This window comes from Oncorhynchus nerka, linkage group LG5, assembly GCF_034236695.1.
Source record: "Oncorhynchus nerka isolate Pitt River linkage group LG5, Oner_Uvic_2.0, whole genome shotgun sequence".
Lineage (NCBI taxonomy): Eukaryota > Metazoa > Chordata > Actinopteri > Salmoniformes > Salmonidae > Oncorhynchus > Oncorhynchus nerka.
Genome location: NC_088400.1, coordinates 22,834,480 through 22,852,363, shown reverse-complemented (window position 1 = coordinate 22,852,363; position 17,884 = coordinate 22,834,480). Strand labels below are relative to the sequence as shown.

The 17,884-nt window shown below is 46.0% G+C and overlaps 2 protein-coding genes across 2 annotated transcripts; one reads left to right on the top strand and one right to left on the bottom strand.

The window, feature by feature from the left end:
• Nucleotides 1-218: 218 nt before the first annotated feature.
• On the bottom strand, nucleotides 219-1,846 carry pfdn6 (prefoldin subunit 6). The gene is made up of 4 exons (XM_029654796.2): nucleotides 1,639-1,846; nucleotides 893-963; nucleotides 668-792; nucleotides 219-542 (listed from the first exon to the last, which is right to left on the bottom strand). The coding sequence occupies exons 1-4, from the start codon at nucleotides 1,700-1,702 to the stop codon at nucleotides 422-424; spliced, it is 381 nt and encodes a 126-aa protein (XP_029510656.1). The 5' UTR covers nucleotides 1,703-1,846; the 3' UTR covers nucleotides 219-421.
• A 1,659-nt stretch (nucleotides 1,847-3,505) lies between these two features.
• On the top strand, nucleotides 3,506-5,776 carry mmgt1 (membrane magnesium transporter 1). The gene is made up of 4 exons (XM_029654795.2): nucleotides 3,506-3,643; nucleotides 4,387-4,439; nucleotides 4,557-4,660; nucleotides 4,788-5,776. The coding sequence occupies exons 1-4, from the start codon at nucleotides 3,559-3,561 to the stop codon at nucleotides 4,942-4,944; spliced, it is 399 nt and encodes a 132-aa protein (XP_029510655.1). The 5' UTR covers nucleotides 3,506-3,558; the 3' UTR covers nucleotides 4,945-5,776.
• The last annotated feature ends 12,108 nt before the right edge of the window (nucleotides 5,777-17,884 follow it).

The following is a 17,884-nucleotide window of genomic DNA, read 5'->3' as shown; positions in this document are numbered from 1 at the left end:
ATTCAACAAAAATATATGGCCCTGATAGCAATACATATTTCACTCACTCATCCCAGTCACACTGGCTGGCTCATGGGGCACCAACAAAGTAATCACTTCTGTCAGTCTGTGGCCATCTTCCCCACCGTGCCCCAGCTCCAATACATATATATGTTCCAAATAATGTCTAGACACTGCACTGTATTTCACTAGTGACCAGCAAAAAGATGAACAAAGCATTTAATCACAAAAAGAAAAACAATGTATTTATTATAATAACAGCAACAGAAGTCACACTAACAAGCAGCTGCATACAATAAGTACAAAGGACAATAAGTCATTGGATTTATGGCGACATTGTTGGGTGAGTAGTAAAGCTCTGCGGCTGGATTCAGTGCTTTTCTTTCTCCCTGTATGTGTGTGCATCCATGCCATCTGTTGGTCAGACCTTGCCCACAGCCAGGCCCTGAGCCCTCTGGTACTCTTGCTGCAGACTAGACAGGACCTCACGATGCTGATCAGACTTCTTCTCCATGTCCTTTAGTAGAGTCTCATATCTTTGACTACAGCCCAAAACAGACAGAAAAATGTTACACTTCTGGATTAAATACTATAGGCAATAAGCGGTTGTTATTTCGGACACCTTGTGGAGTTATTAAAATGAATAAACATTATCTTTCAGACTCACATCTCCCCATTTATGTATTCTAGCCTCTTTGCCACTGTGGCTTTGGCTTCCTCCAAGTCTTGCTTCACCAGAACTGGACCAATAAGCTTGTAAACTGTGTTCTGGGTGTCCAACAAGTCCAACTCCTGAAAGACAAAAAGGAAGTGTATCAGCAACGGAATATGTACTGGGATTCATTCATAATTACTGAACATCCATTGTGAAAGGATAGAGACGTGTACTCACCTCTTTGACTATATTATTCTCTGTCACCTGAGCCTCCAGTTTCTGCCTGGCTGACATGCTCTTACTAACATCTAAAGGGAATAAAAGCAACGTTAGCAAATCAGTGTGGGTCTTGACATGCACATGTAAACAATAACAACTTTGGGTACAAGAGGACCAGTGATACTGAGTGATGTAAATAGAACATCCAACATCTAATATCCATTTCTATGGTCATGTCTATGGTAATACTATGCTGTATAGGGTGTAGCCAACTGTACAAACGATTGATCTTACGGCGACCTATCGTAAAATCCTAAGACCGATCCTATCGTAAGATCCTAAGACCGATCCTATCGTAAGATCCTAAGACCGATCCTATGGTAAGATCCTAAGACCGATCCTATGGGATGGAAGATCAGAGGGGTATACTACAAAGCAGGTTCAAGGTGTTAACCAGTTAACCTGCCTGAATATTCTAAAACTACTTAAAAAAATAAAATAAAGATACGCTTTAAATGGGTATGGAAGATCAGGTAGCAAAAGGGCAGTTGTCTAACGTTAGATTTCAAGAATAATGCACATTTTGCAAGTTACTTGTTACTTGACCTAATAGCTAGCTGTTACAGTATAACCAGACAGATGTCAATTTCTAGCTAGCTGCTGGGGTAACAATAAATTACCATGCCAGCAGAGATGTACCATGCATGTAACATTACAGCTATAGCTAACGTTAGCTAGTTAGCGAGCTAACGTTAGCTACATACCTTTTTGCATCTGCTGGTATTTTTCTAGCTCCGATTGTAATTTCTTCTGAATCGCCTCTGCCATGTCTACGGTGTTTCTTATCAAGCCTTTGTTTATTTTAAACTGAAACAAAAGCAGTTCCCTATATCTAGCAGAAACAGAATATCGTGCGTGGCTAGCTCAGGAACAACCCTTCTTCTTCGATGAGATTTAGCGGCGATTGGCATCCAATACATTTTGCATTACCGCCACCTACTAGACAGGAGTATAACTCCTTTATACTTGCTTGAAAATAAAAATAAATAAACAAATACCTTACCATCTAACAGTACACGCACTAAAAACTCACCACCCTACTCCACTATTTACATATATATAGTCCTGCCTCAGGCCAAAAGCCGGAAAGGACGGGACACCACCACTCTTCTGAAGTCAAGTCTCATACACCCAAATACCTCTCTGCAGCTGCCACCACAACCTCAAATTTCTGCGACTTACGTACCATCCCTGCAGTACAGTAACCATTTCTATAAATGCTAAAAATCCAATCTTTCTGAAGCATATATCACTATCCTTCTGTACTGGTACAGGTCTACTGCTCACACCACTCTTCTCAGGATCCCTCCCCTTGAACCATCTTCCTCTACTTTCTTCACTGCTTCAGCATAAGACAACTTCTGCACTACTCTAACCCTGGAAACCTCAACCTGCCTCTCTCGCAGGTTGATCCCCAGCTCCATGGGCACCCCTACAACTAACATATACCACTACTTTCCCCATGCTACACATTCCTTTGTCTTCTGCACACTTCTCACACATAGGAACCTCCCTCCTACACACTGCTGCCACAAGCACATAAGCTTGACACCTGTAACAATGTCATGTATTCTGCAAAACAGTTTGTACAGGATCATTTATATATCCTAGCATCACTTTTTTGGGCAAGCATCCCTTCTTCTTATTCTTCTTTGTAATTGGGTTTAGCGGTGGAACAACCCATTTTTGGAGAAAAAAAGATTAAAGTAACTACTTCCAGGTAAAAATGTTTAAAGAAACTTTAGAATAGAAGTCCTTGTTTGAAAACTGTAAAGGAAGCAAAGCTGATATGAAGGGTAGCATAATTCGATCCTAAATCAAACATATATTCAATGTGTGCTCTGTAATGGACTAAAAAGGCTGCTAATCTCTTAATCCACGAGATCAGAGAGGAAGAGGCGAAGGGTAAATGTTTTACTCCGCCCAAAATCTTTCCACGAAAATAAACCCACGATGTGAATGATTTTTGAATGGAGGTCATTGAGAAATTGTCGAATTTGGTCAACAAAAAATGGAATTGCTTATTTTCTATATGAGGCTTATTTTTAGGAAGGTTGTTAGGAATGCACTGATATAAGTAAACGCAGGTGGCATTTCGGGCAAATAAAAACAACTTTATATCTGAGTTGTGCCTGTTGTTAGAGAAAGATAGAGGACTCGTTTTAGCATGGGCATTGCCATTGAAGGCTTCCACCATTTTAAAGTAGTCAACTGGGTGGGGCTTCCTATGATTTGGGAGAAATTAGCCAATGAAGAAGAAGGCATTTGACTACTTTGGGGAAATGATAAGGGGATGTAGTATTTAATTATGGATTTAATTTCCTTCGTGAGATTAGAATATTGAGTGGTGAACGCACCAATTTGTAAGTCGCTCTGGATAAGAGCGTCTGCTAAATGACTTAAATGTAAATGTAAATGTTGAGAACATTGGGTAGGTTTACACCTTCCGTCTCTGGTCTACACTCCAGTCCAGTTGGTTGCGGTAAAGCACCTTAAAGTTGTTTGCCATCCGACATTTTAAAAAATCCCCAGAAGAAGAAGAAGGTATCAATATCACACTTCCGGGTTCATCTTCAACGCTTACGACATTTTGTAGCGACACTGTTCATTTCCTTTCTTTCCTCATGAAGATGGCTTCGTCTTTTTGGAAAGGTGTTGTATGTGTTGGTCTATTTGCCTTGGCTCATGCAGCTTTCTCAGCCGCTCAACGTAAGTGTGATATCAAAAAAGAAGATTATCATATCTGGGTTTTTATTTTGCTCTTTAGATCAAAATCCACATAGATATCAGCCATGCAGTGAACTGCGGCCTGTTAACTAGCGCGAGCTAGCTAGCTAATTTCCATTCCACATCAACCATAACAGTTTAGCAAGCAATGGAAATGAGTTAATATGCCAGACATGTCTATCTACTAACTAGCTATTTAGTTAAACTACTTAGTATATCATTGTCACTGCAAGCAGCTACAATAGCTAACAATGGGCTTTTTCGACATTGCAGCCGATAGTGCAGGCGACTGCTGACTGATCTACAAATCACCTTGTATCATAAATAAATAGTCATTGTTTGTAGATCAGTCAATGTCTGCTTGCCAACGCGATATGTTAGTACAATGTTAGCATAAAATATATATATATTTTAATTTACTAACTAAGCCTTCGTTAAAATGAAAACAAGGAAGCTATGCTCCCCAAGTCCAAATACTATCTAACAGTTATGCAAATTAGATTGCAAAATCTGGGGTGTAATCATTAGTCCACAGTTACGTTTTGCAAATAAAAATTGGACAAATTCAGATAGGCGTTTCGTTTGCTTCCGTTTAAAAAACGTTTAGCCACAAACGTCGGAGTGAATATACCTCTGTTATGGATGGAACTAGGCTACCAACTTGTTTTGGTCTTAACTGTAACCACATTGCTTCCAGTGTGATAAATGTTCTCTTCTACCACCAGATCGATCCTACATGCGTCTGACAGAAAAAGAAAATGAAACCCTACCAGTAGATGTAAGTTATTTAATACTGTTGTAGCTAGTTAATTTTATATTATTTATTATATTCGTTGATGTTTATCTATTGTATTCTTTGCTCCGTTTGCCATATTGTTTTCATTTTGTTTTGCAGATTGTCTTACAGACTTTATTAGCGTTTGTTCTGACCATTTATGGTATAGTCCACATTGCGGGAGAGTTCAAAGAAATGGATGCCTCCTCAGAGCTGAAAAACAAGTAAGCCACCATTTCATATTAGTCATGGACTTTCCTATATGGATAGCCCTATGTTGTTATTGACCCATCTCACTGAAAACATGAGCATAGTTTAAACTTGACTCAATGCCCTCTTCCCATTTTTCAGGACATTTGACACGTTGAGGAACCACCCATCTTTCTACATGTTCAATCATCGGGGTAGGGTGCTCTTCCGCTCCCCTGACCAAGAGGCTTCCGCTGTCCCGAACCCACAGGCCCTGCCCAACCCCCTGCGGCTTCGCAAGCTGGAGCATTTGCACTGAGACTGGCCTTCTCTGCCCACATGTCTTTATTTCTGTGCAGATGAGCTTATTGGTTAGATGGAGGGAAAAGTAAATTCTCCCACTTTTAATTTGTCTTTGTACATATATTAATATGCTGTACAAATTTGCATCTTTCCATAAATGTGGTTACCATATTTAACTCCTGACTGTGCCAACCAACCCCTCAGTTTTCAGGCATATTTGTTTGTATATAATTGTTATTGCTTAGGAGTTGTAAGGATTTGACACCTCATCCCCTACCTCTGCCTAACAGCATGGGGGAAATGTTCCCCTTTGTTGGACAAGGGGCATAATAGAATGTTTTATGTTTTGTTTGCCACACATGTCTATCATGAGCAGCTGTCTGGAACTATTTATTTCATATTTTATCTGCAGATATGAGATTTGTTTTATGGAGTAAAAAGCCTTCACTTCAGTTAAAGAATTCATGACCATTCATTATGCCGATCTGTTGCAAAACGTTTCTTAAATGGGAGCAAATGAAGCGAGGAGGCACTAATCTGAAATTGTCCACTTGAAACACTCTTGTTTAAATGATTACACCCCTGATCTCCTGGAGTTTGAAATTAGGCTTTTGAGTTTATTCTGTATGCAATAAAGAGTTATTAGTCGGAGTCACAAACGTCAAGCCTGAAGGGTGCAGCATGGAAAGCGGAGTAAGGCAGTGTTCCAGAAATGCTAATGATACTATGAACACTAAGGAGAGACTAATGGTACATTTATTTGAGGCAATGTGTTTTTTTCTTCATTTTACATTTTGGTTAAGATTAACTCCCTGTTTTTAACTTAATAAAATCATACTGAGATTTTATCAATGTCAGGCTGCATGTTCTTTTGATGCATTTATTGGTCAAAGGTAACTAAATGCATGTAAAATCTTGCACATCCACTACAGTTTATATATATGAAAGTATGTGGACACCCCTTCAAATGAGTGGATTTGGCTATTTCAGCCTCACCCATTGCATAAAATCTCCATTGGCAGAACGGCCTTCCTGAAGAGCTCAGTGACTTTCAATGTGACACCGTCATAGGATGCCACCTTGCCAACAAGTCAGTTCGTCATATTTCTGCCCTGGTAACAGGGGGCACTGGTACAGAGTCAAATGTGGAGACTATATACAGGGGGCACTGGTACAGAGTCAAATGTGGAGACTATATACAGGGGGCACTGGCACAGAGTCAATGTGGAGGCTATATACAGGGGCACTGGTACAGAGTCACAGAGTCATATGTGGAGAATGTGGAGGCTATATACAGGGGCACTGGTACAGAGTCAATGTGGAGGCTATATACAGGGGGCACTGGTACAGAGTCAATGTGGAGGCTATATACAGGGGCACTGGTACAGAGTCAATGTGGAGGCTATATACAGGGGGCACTGGTACAGAGTCAATGTGGAGGCTATATACAGGGGCACTGGTACAGAGTCAATGTGGAGATATACAGGGGCACTGGTACTATATACAGGGGGCACTGGTACAGAGTCAATGTGGAGGCTATATACAGGGGCACTGGTACAGAGTCAATGTGGAGGCTATATACAGGGGTACTGGTACAGAGTCAATGTGGAGGCTATATACAGGGGGCACTGGTACAGAGTCAATGTGGAGGCTATATACAGGGGGCACTGGTACAGAGTCAATGTGGAGGCTATATACAGGGGGCACTGGTACAGAGTCAATGTGGAGGCTATATACAGGGGGCACTGGTACAGAGTCAAATGTGGAGGCTATATACAGGGGGCACTGGTACAGAGTCAATGTGGAGACTATATACAGGGGGCACTGGTACAGAGTCAAATGTGGAGGCTATATACAGGGGGCACTGGTACAGAGTCAAATGTGGAGGCTATATACAGGAGGCAATGGTACAGAGTCAAATGTGGAGACTATATACAGGGGGCACTGGTACAGAGTCAATGTGGAGACTATATACAGGGGGCACTGGTACAGAGTCAATGTGGAGACTATATACAGGGGCACTGGTACACAGTCAATGTGGAGGCTATATACAGGTACAGAGTCAATGTGGAGACTATATACAGGGGGTACTGGTACAAAGTCAATGTGGAGGCTATATACAGGGGGCACTGGTACAGAGTCAATGTGGAGGCTATATACAGGGGCACTGGTACAGAGTCAATGTGGAGGCTATATACAGGGGGCACTGGTACAGAGTCAATGTGGAGACTATATACAGGGGGCACTGGTACAGAGTCAAATGTGGAGGCTATATACAGGGGCACTGGTACAGAGTCAAATGTGGAGACTATATACAGGGGGCACTGGTACAGAGTCAAATGTGGAGGCTATATACAGGGGGCACTGGTACAGAGTCAATGTGGAGGCTATACACAGGGGGCACTGGTACAGAGTCAATGTGGAGACTATATACAGGGTGTTACGGTACAGAGTCAATGTGGAGACTATATACAGGGGGCACTGGTACAGAGTCAATGTGGAGGCTATATACAGGGGGCACTGGTACAGAGTCAATGTGGAGGCTATATACAGGGGGCACTGGTACAGAGTCAATGTGGAGGCTATATACAGGGGGCACTGGTACAGAGTCAAATGTGGAGGCTATATACAGGGGGCACTGGTACAGAGTCAAATGTGGAGACTATATACAGGGGCACTGGTACAGAGTCAAGTCAATGTGGAGGCTATATACAGGGGGGTACACAAATGGGAGGCTACAGAGGTGGAGGCTATATACAGGGGGCACTGGTACAGAGTCAATGTGGAGGCTATATACAGGGGGCACTGGTACAGAGTCAATGTGGAGACTATATACAGGGGGCACTGGTACAGAGTCAATGTGGAGGCTATATACAGGGGGCACTGGTACAGAGTCAATGTGGAGACTATATACAGGGGGCACTGGTACAGAGTCAATGTGGAGGCTATATACAGGGGGCACTGGTACAGAGTCAATGTGGAGGCTATATACAGGGGGCACTGGTACAGAGTCAATGTGGAGGCTATATACAGGGGGCACTGGTACAGAGTCAATGTGGAGACTATATACAGGAGGCACTGGTACAGAGTCAATGTGGAGACTATATACAGGGGGCACTGGTACAGAGTCAATGTGGAGACTATATACAGGGGGTACTGGTACAGAGTCAATGTGGAGGCTATATACAGGGGGCACTGGTACACTGGTACAGAGTCAATGTGGAGGCTATATACAGGGGGCACTGGTACAGAGTCAATGTGGAGACTATATACAGGGGGCACTGGTACAGAGTCAATGTGGAGGCTATATACAGGGGGCACTGGTACAGAGTCAATGTGGAGGCTATATACAGGGGCACTGGTACAGAGTCAATGTGGAGACTATATACAGGGTGTTACGGTACAGAGTCAATGTGGAGACTATATACAGGGGGTACTGGTACAGAGTCAATGTGGAGGCTATATACAGGGGCACTGGTACAGAGTCAATGTGGAGGCTATATACAGGGGGCACTGGTACAGAGTCAATGTGGAGACTATATACAGGGGGTACAGAGTCAATGTGGAGGCTATATACAGGGGGCACTGGTACAGAGTCAATGTGGAGGCTATATACAGGGGGCACTGGTACAGAGTCAATGTGGAGACTATATACAGGGGGCACTGGTACAGAGTCAATGTGGAGGCTATATACAGGGGGCACTGGTACAGAGTCAAATGTGGAGACTATATACAGGGGGCACTGGTACAGAGTCAATGTGGAGGCTATACACAGGGGCACTGGTACAGAGTCAATGTGGAGGCTATATACAGGGGGCACTGGTACAGAGTCAATGTGGAGACTATATACAGGGGGTGTGGAGGCTATATACAGGGGGTATACTGGTACAGAGTCAATGTGGAGGCTATACATACAGGGGGAGGCTACTGGTACAGAGTCAATGTGGAGGCTATATACAGGGGGCACTGGTACAGAGTCAATGTGGAGACTATATACAGGGGGCACTGGTACAGAGTCAATGTGGAGGCTATATACAGGGGCACTGGTACAGAGTCAATGTGGAGACTATATACAGGGGCACTGGTACAGAGTCAATGTGGAGGCTATATACAGGGGGCACTGGTACAGAGTCAATGTGGAGGCTATATACAGGGGGCACTGGTACAGAGTCAATGTGGAGACTATATACAGGGGGCACTGGTACAGAGTCAATGTGGAGACTATATACAGGGGTACTGGTACAGAGTCAATGTGGATATACATACAGGGGGCACTGGTACAGAGTCAATGTGGAGGCTATATACAGGGGGCACTGGTACAGAGTCAATGTGGAGGCTATATACAGGGGGCACTGGTACAGAGTCAATGTGGAGACTATATACAGGGGCACTGGTACAGAGTCAAATGTGGAGGCTATATACAGGGGGCACTGGTACAGAGTCAATGTGGAGACTATATACAGGGGGCACTGGTACAGAGTCAATGTGGAGGCTATATACAGGGGGCACTGGTACAGAGTCAATGTGGAGACTATATACAGGGGGCACTGGTACAGAGTCAATGTGGAGACTATATACAGGGGGCACTGGTACAGAGTCAATGTGGAGGCTATATACAGGGGGCACTGGTACAGAGTCAATGTGGAGGCTATATACAGGGGGCACTGGTACAGAGTCAATGTGGAGACTATATACAGGGGGCACTGGTACAGAGTCAATGTGGAGGCTATATACAGGGGGCACTGGTACAGAGTCAATGTGGAGACTATATACAGGGGGCACTGGTACAGAGTCAAATGTGGAGGCTATATACAGGGGCACTGGTACAGAGTCACTGGGGGCACAGAGTCAATGTGGAGGCTATATACAGGGGCACTGGTACAGAGTCAATGTGGAGACTATATACAGGGGGCACTGGTACAGAGTCAATGTGGAGACTATATACAGGGGTACTGGTACAGAGTCAATGTGGAGGCTATATACAGGGGGCACTGGTACAGAGTCAATGTGGAGGCTATATACAGGGGCACTGGTACAGAGTCAATGTGGAGACTATATACAGGGGGCACTGGTACAGAGTCAAATGTGGAGGCTATATACAGGGGGCACTGGTACAGAGTCAATGTGGAGACTATATACAGGGGGCACTGGTACAGAGTCAATGTGGAGGCTATATACAGGGGGCACTGGTACAGAGTCAATGTGGAGACTATATACAGGGTGGAGACTATACTGGTACAGAGTCAATGTGGAGACTATATACAGGGGGTACTGGTACAGAGTCAATGTGGAGGCTATATACAGGGGCACTGGTACAGAGTCAATGTGGAGGCTATATACAGGGGGCACTGGTACAGAGTCAATGTGGAGACTATATACAGGGGGCACTGGTACAGAGTCAAATGTGGAGGCTATATACAGGGGCACTGGTACAGAGTCAATGTGGAGACTATATACAGGGGCACTGGTACAGAGTCAATGTGGAGGCTATATACAGGGGCACTGGTACAGAGTCAAATGTGGAGACTATATACAGGGGGCACTGGTACAGAGTCAAATGTGGAGGCTATATACAGGGGGCACTGGTACAGAGTCAATGTGGAGACTATATACAGGGGGCACTGGTACAGAGTCAATGTGGAGGCTATATACAGGGGGCACTGGTACAGAGTCAATGTGGAGGCTATATACAGGGGGCACTGGTACAGAGTCAATGTGGAGGCTATATACAGGGGGCACTGGTACAGAGTCAATGTGGAGACTATATACAGGGGGCACTGGTACAGAGTCAATGTGGAGGCTATATACAGGGGGCACTGGTACAGAGTCAATGTGGAGGCTATATACAGGGGGCACTGGTACAGAGTCAATGTGGAGGCTATATACAGGGGGAGACTACTGGTACAGAGTCAATGTGGAGACTATATACAGGGGCACTGGTACAGAGTCAATGTGGAGACTATATACAGGGGGTACTGGTACAGAGTCAATGTGGAGGCTATATACAGGGGCACTGGTACAGAGTCAATGTGGAGGCTATATACAGGGGGCACTGGTACAGAGTCAATGTGGAGGCTATATACAGGGGGCACTGGTACAGAGTCAATGTGGAGACTATATACAGGGGCACTGGTACAGAGTCAATGTGGAGAGTCAATGTATATACAGGGGCACTGGTACAGAGTCAATGTGGAGGCTATATACAGGGGCACTGGTACAGAGTCAATGTGGAGGCTATATACAGGGGGCACTGGTACAGAGTCAATGTGGAGGCTATATACAGGGGGCACTGGTACAGAGTCAATGTGGAGGCTATATACAGGGGGCACTGGTACAGAGTCAATATGAGTCAATGTGGAGGCTATATACAGGGGGCACTGGTACAGAGTCAATGTGGAGACTATATACAGGGGGCACTGGTACAGAGTCAATGTGGAGGCTATATACAGGGGGCACTGGTACAGAGTCAATGTGGAGGCTATATACAGGGGCACTGGTACAGAGTCAATGTGGAGACTATATACAGGGGGAGACTATATGGTACAGAGTCAATGTGGAGGCTATATACAGGGGCACTGGTACAGAGTCAATGTGGAGGCTATATACAGGGGCACTGGTACAGAGTCAATGTGGAGGCTATATACAGGGGGCACTGGTACAGAGTCAATGTGGAGGCTATATACAGGGGGCACTGGTACAGAGTCAATGTGGAGACTATATACAGGGGGCACTGGTACAGAGTCAAATGTGGAGGCTATATACAGGGGCACTGGTACAGAGTCAAATGTGGAGACTATATACAGGGGGCACTGGTACAGAGTCAAATGTGGAGGCTATATACAGGGGGCACTGGTACAGAGTCAATGTGGAGGCTATATACAGGGGCACTGGTACAGAGTCAATGTGGAGACTATATACAGGGTGTTACGGTACAGAGTCAATGTGGAGACTATATACAGGGGGTACTGGTACAGAGTCAATGTGGAGGCTATATACAGGGGCACTGGTACAGAGTCAATGTGGAGGCTATATACAGGGGCACTGGTACAGAGTCAATGTGGAGACTATATACAGGGGCACTGGTACAGAGTCAAATGTGGAGGCTATATACAGGGGGCACTGGTACAGAGTCAAATGTGGAGAGATACAGGGGCACTGGTACAGAGTCAATGTGGAGGCTATATACAGGGGCACTGGTACAGAGTCAATGTGGAGACTATATACAGGGTGTTACGGTACAGAGTCAATGTGGAGACTATATACAGGGGGTACTGGTACAGAGTCAATGTGGAGGCTATATACAGGGGGCACTGGTACAGAGTCAATGTGGAGGCTATATACAGGGGCACTGGTACAGAGTCAATGTGGAGACTATATACAGGGGGCACTGGTACAGAGTCAATGTGGAGGCTATATACAGGGGGCACTGGTACAGAGTCAAATGTGGAGACTATATACAGGGGGCACTGGTACAGAGTCAATGTGGAGGCTATATACAGGGGCACTGGTACAGAGTCAATGTGGAGACTATATACAGGGGGCACTGGTACAGAGTCAATGTGGAGGCTATATACAGGGGGCACTGGTACAGAGTCAATGTGGAGACTATATACAGGGGCACTGGTACAGAGTCAATGTGGAGGCTATATGGTACAGAGTCAATGTGGAGGCTATATACAGGGGCACTGGTACAGAGTCAATGTGGAGACTATATACAGGGGGCACTGGTACAGAGTCAATGTGGAGGCTATATACAGGGGGCACTGGTACAGAGTCAATGTGGAGACTATATACTATATACAGGGGCACTGGTACAGAGTCAATGTGGAGGCTATATACAGGGGGCACTGGTACAGAGTCAATGTGGAGGCTATATACAGGGGCACTGGTACAGAGTCAATGTGGAGACTATATACAGGGGGTACTGGTACAGAGTCAATGTGGAGACTATATACAGGGGGCACTGGTACAGAGTCAATGTGGAGGCTATATACAGGGGCACTGGTACAGAGTCAATGTGGAGGCTATATACAGGGGCACTGGTACAGAGTCAATGTGGAGACTATATACAGGGGGCACTGGTACAGAGTCAATGTGGAGGCTATATACAGGGGCACTGGTACAGAGTCAATGTGGAGGCTATATACAGGGGGCACTGGTACAGAGTCAATGTGGAGGCTATATACAGGGGGCACTGGTACAGAGTCAATGTGGAGGCTATATACAGGGGGCACTGGTACAGAGTCAATGTGGAGGCTATATATGGTACAGAGTCAATGTGGGGGGGCACTGGTACTGGTATAGAGTCAATGTGGAGACTATATACAGGGGGCACTGGTACAGAGTCAATGTGGAGACTATATACAGGGGTACTGGTACAGAGTCAATGTGGAGGCTATATACAGGGGCACTGGTACAGAGTCAATGTGGAGGCTATATACAGGGGGCACTGGTACAGAGTCAATGTGGAGGCTATATACAGGGGGCACTGGTACAGAGTCAATGTGGAGGCTATATACAGGGGGCACTGGTACAGAGTCAATGTGGAGGCTATATACAGGGGCACTGGTACAGAGTCAATGTGGAGACTATATACAGGGGTTACAATACAGAGTCAATGTGGAGACTATATACAGGGGGGAGGCTACTGGTACAGAGTCAATGTGGAGGCTATATACAGGGGGCACTGGTACAGAGTCAATGTGGAGACTATATACAGGGGGCACTGGTACAGAGTCAATGTGGAGACTATATACAGGGGCACTGGTACAGAGTCAATGTGGAGGCTATATACAGGGGGCACTGGTACAGAGTCAATGTGGAGAGTCAATATATACAGGGGCACTGGTACAGAGTCAATGTGGAGGCTATATACAGGGGCACTGGTACAGAGTCAATGTGGAGACTATATACAGGGGGCACTGGTACAGAGTCAATGTGGAGGCTATATACAGGGGGCACTGGTACAGAGTCAAATGTGGAGGCTATATACAGGGGGCACTGGTACAGAGTCAATGTGGAGGCTATACACAGGGGGCACTGGTACAGAGTCAATGTGGAGACTATATACAGGGTGTTACGGTACAGAGTCAATGTGGAGACTATAAACAGGGGCACTGGTACAGAGTCAATGTGGAGGCTATATACAGGGGGCACTGGTACAGAGTCAATGTGGAGGCTATATACAGGGGGCACTGGTACAGAGTCAATGTGGAGACTATATACAGGGGGCACTGGTACAGAGTCAAATGTGGAGGCTATATACAGGGGGCACTGGTACAGAGTCAATGTGGAGGCTATATACAGGGGGCACTGGTACAGAGTCAATGTGGAGGCTATATACAGGGGGCACTGGTACAGAGTCAATGTGGAGACTATATACAGGGGTACTGGTACAGAGTCAATGTGGAGACTATATACAGGGGGTACTGGTACAGAGTCAATGTGGAGGCTATATACAGGGGGCACTGGTACAGAGTCAATGTGGAGGCTATATACAGGGGGCACTGGTACAGAGTCAATGTGGAGGCTATATACAGGGGGCACTGGTACAGAGTCAAATGTGGAGGCTATATACAGGGGGCACTGGTACAGAGTCAATGTGGAGACTATATACAGGGGGCACTGGTACAGAGTCAAATGTGGAGGCTATATACAGGGGCACTGGTACAGAGTCAATGTGGAGACTATATACAGGGGGTACTGGTACAAAGTCAATGTGGAGGCTATATACAGGGGCACTGGTACAGAGTCAATGTGGAGGCTATATACAGGGGGCACTGGTACAGAGTCAATGTGGAGACTATATACAGGGGGCACTGGTACAGAGTCAATGTGGAGGCTATATACAGGGGGCACTGGTACAGAGTCAATGTGGAGGCTATATACAGGGGGCACTGGTACAGAGTCAATGTGGAGGCTATATACAGGGGGCACTGGTACAGAGTCAAATGTGGAGACTATATACAGGGGGCACTGGTACAGAGTCAAATGTGGAGGCTATATACAGGGGCACTGGTACAGAGTCAATGTGGAGGCTATATACAGGGGGCACTGGTACAGAGTCAATGTGGAGACTATATACAGGGGGTTACATGGTACAGAGTCAGGAGTATATACAATCAATGTGGAGGCTATATACAGGGGCACTGGTACAGAGTCAATGTGGAGGCTATATACAGGGGGCACTGGTACAGAGTCAATGTGGAGGCTATATACAGGGGGCACTGGTACAGAGTCAATGTGGAGGCTATATACAGGGGGCACTGGTACAGAGTCAATGTGGAGGCTATATACAGGGGCACTGGTACAGAGTCAATGTGGAGGCTATATACAGGGGGCACTGGTACAGAGTCAATGTGGAGGCTATATACAGGGGGCACTGGTACAGAGTCAATGTGGAGGCTATATACAGGGGGTACTGGTACAGAGTCAATGTGGAGGCTATATACAGGGGGCACTGGTACAGAGTCAATGTGGAGACTATATACAGGAGGCACTGGTACAGAGTCAATGTGGAGACTATATACAGGGTGTTACGGTACAGAGTCAATGTGGAGACTATATACAGGGGGTACTGGTACAGAGTCAATGTGGAGGCTATATACAGCACTGGTACAGAGTCAATGTGGAGACTATATACAGGGGGCACTGGTACAGAGTCAATGTGGAGGCTATATACAGGGGGCACTGGTACAGAGTCAATGTGGAGACTATATACAGGGGCACTGGTACAGAGTCAATGTGGAGGCTATATACAGGGGGCACTGGTACAGAGTCAATGTGGAGGCTATATACAGGGGGCACTGGTACAGAGTCAATGTGGAGACTATATACAGGGGGCACTGGTACAGAGTCAAATGTGGAGGCTATATACAGGGGCACTGGTACAGAGTCAAATGTGGAGGCTATATACAGGGGGTACAGAGTCAATGTGGAGACTATATACAGGGGCACTGTCAAAGTCAATGTGGAGGCTATATACAGGGGGCACTGGTACAGAGTCAATGTGGAGGCTATATACAGGGGGCACTGGTACAGAGTCAATGTGGAGACTATATACAGGGGGCACTGGTACAGAGTCAATGTGGAGGCTATATACAGGGGGCACTGGTACAGAGTCAATGTGGAGCTATATACAGGGGGCACTGGTACAGAGTCAAATGTGGAGGCTATATACAGGGGGCACTGGTACTGGTACAGAGTCAAATGTGGAGACTATATACAGGGGGCACTGGTACAGAGTCAAATGTGGAGGCTATATACAGGGGGCACTGGTACAGAGTCAATGTGGAGGCTATAAACAGGGGGCACTGGTACAGAGTCAATGTGGAGACTATATACAGGGGTTACTGGTACAGAGTCAATGTGGAGACTATATACAGGGGGCACTGGTACAGAGTCAATGTGGAGGCTATATACAGGGGGCACTGGTACAGAGTCAATGTGGAGGCTATATACAGGGGGCACTGGTACAGAGTCAATGTGGAGACTATATACAGGGGCACTGGTACAGAGTCAATGTGGAGGCTATATACAGGGGCACTGGTACAGAGTCAAATGTGGAGGCTATATACAGGGGCACTGGTACAGAGTCAATGTGGAGGCTATATACAGGGGGTACAGAGTCAATGGGAGACTACAGAGGGCACAGAGTCAAAGTGGAGGCTATATACAGGGGGCACTGGTACAGAGTCAATGTGGAGACTATATACAGGGGTACTGGTACAGAGTCAATGTGGAGGCTATATACAGGGGCACTGGTACAGAGTCAATGTGGAGGCTATATACAGGGGGCACTGGTACAGAGTCAATGTGGAGGCTATATACAGGGGGCACTGGTACAGAGTCAATGTGGAGGCTATATACAGGGGGCACTGGTACAGAGTCAATGTGGAGGCTATATACAGGGGCACTGGTACAGAGTCAATGTGGAGGCTATATACAGGGGCACTGGTACAGGTCACATGTGGAGTCAATATGGGGGCACTGGTACAGAGTCAATATATACAGGGGAGTCACTGGTACAGAGTCAAATGTGGAGGCTATATACAGGGGGCACTGGTACAGAGTCAAATGTGGAGGCTATATACAGGGGCACTGGTACAGAGTCAATGTGGAGGCTATATACAGGGGCACTGGTACAGAGTCAATGTGGAGACTATATACAGGGGGTACAGAGTCACTATATACAGGGGTTACTGGTACAGAGTCAATGTGGAGACTATATACAGGGGTACTGGTACAGAGTCAATGTGGAGGCTATATACAGGGGGCACTGGTACAGAGTCAATGTGGAGGCTATATACAGGGGGCACTGGTACAGAGTCAATGTGGAGACTATATACAGGGGGCACTGGTACAGAGTCAATGTGGAGGCTATATACAGGGGGCACTGGTACAGAGTCAATGTGGAGACTATATACAGGGGCACTGGTACAGAGTCAATGTGGAGGCTATATACAGGGGGCACTGGTACAGAGTCAATGTGGAGACTATATATACAGGGGCACTGGTACAGAGTCAATGTGGAGGCTATATACAGGGGCACTGGTACAGAGTCAATGTGGAGGCTATATACAGGGGCACTGGTACAGAGTCAATGTGGAGACTATATACAGGGGGCACTGGTACAGAGTCAATGTGGAGACTATATACAGGGGGTACTGGTACAGAGTCAATGTGGAGGCTATATACAGGGGCACTGGTACAGAGTCAATGTGGAGACTATATACAGGGGGCACTGGTACAGAGTCAATGTGGAGACTATATACAGGGGGCACTGGTACAGAGTCAATGTGGAGGCTATATACAGGGGGCACTGGTACAGAGTCAATGTGGAGGCTATATACAGGGGCACTGGTACAGAGTCAATGTGGAGGCTATATACAGGGGGCACTGGTACAGAGTCAATGTGGAGGCTATATACAGGGGGCACTGGTACAGAGTCAATGTGG

Excerpts from the sequence above, each read along its gene's own strand:
- pfdn6 (XM_029654796.2), bottom strand. The coding sequence starts at position 1,702 with ATGGCAGAGGCGATTCAGAAGAAATTACAATCGGAGCTAGAAAAATAC. Across the intron at positions 793-892 it reads AGAATAATATAGTCAAAGAG|GAGTTGGACTTGTTGGACAC; the intron begins GTGAGTACACGT and ends TTTGTCTTTCAG. Across the intron at positions 543-667 it reads GAATACATAAATGGGGAGAT|TCAAAGATATGAGACTCTAC; the intron begins GTGAGTCTGAAA and ends TTTGGGCTGTAG.
- mmgt1 (XM_029654795.2), top strand. The coding sequence starts at position 3,559 with ATGAAGATGGCTTCGTCTTTTTGGAAAGGTGTTGTATGTGTTGGTCTA. Across the intron at positions 3,644-4,386 it reads AGCTTTCTCAGCCGCTCAAC|ATCGATCCTACATGCGTCTG; the intron begins GTAAGTGTGATA and ends TTCTACCACCAG. Across the intron at positions 4,661-4,787 it reads TCCTCAGAGCTGAAAAACAA|GACATTTGACACGTTGAGGA; the intron begins GTAAGCCACCAT and ends CCCATTTTTCAG.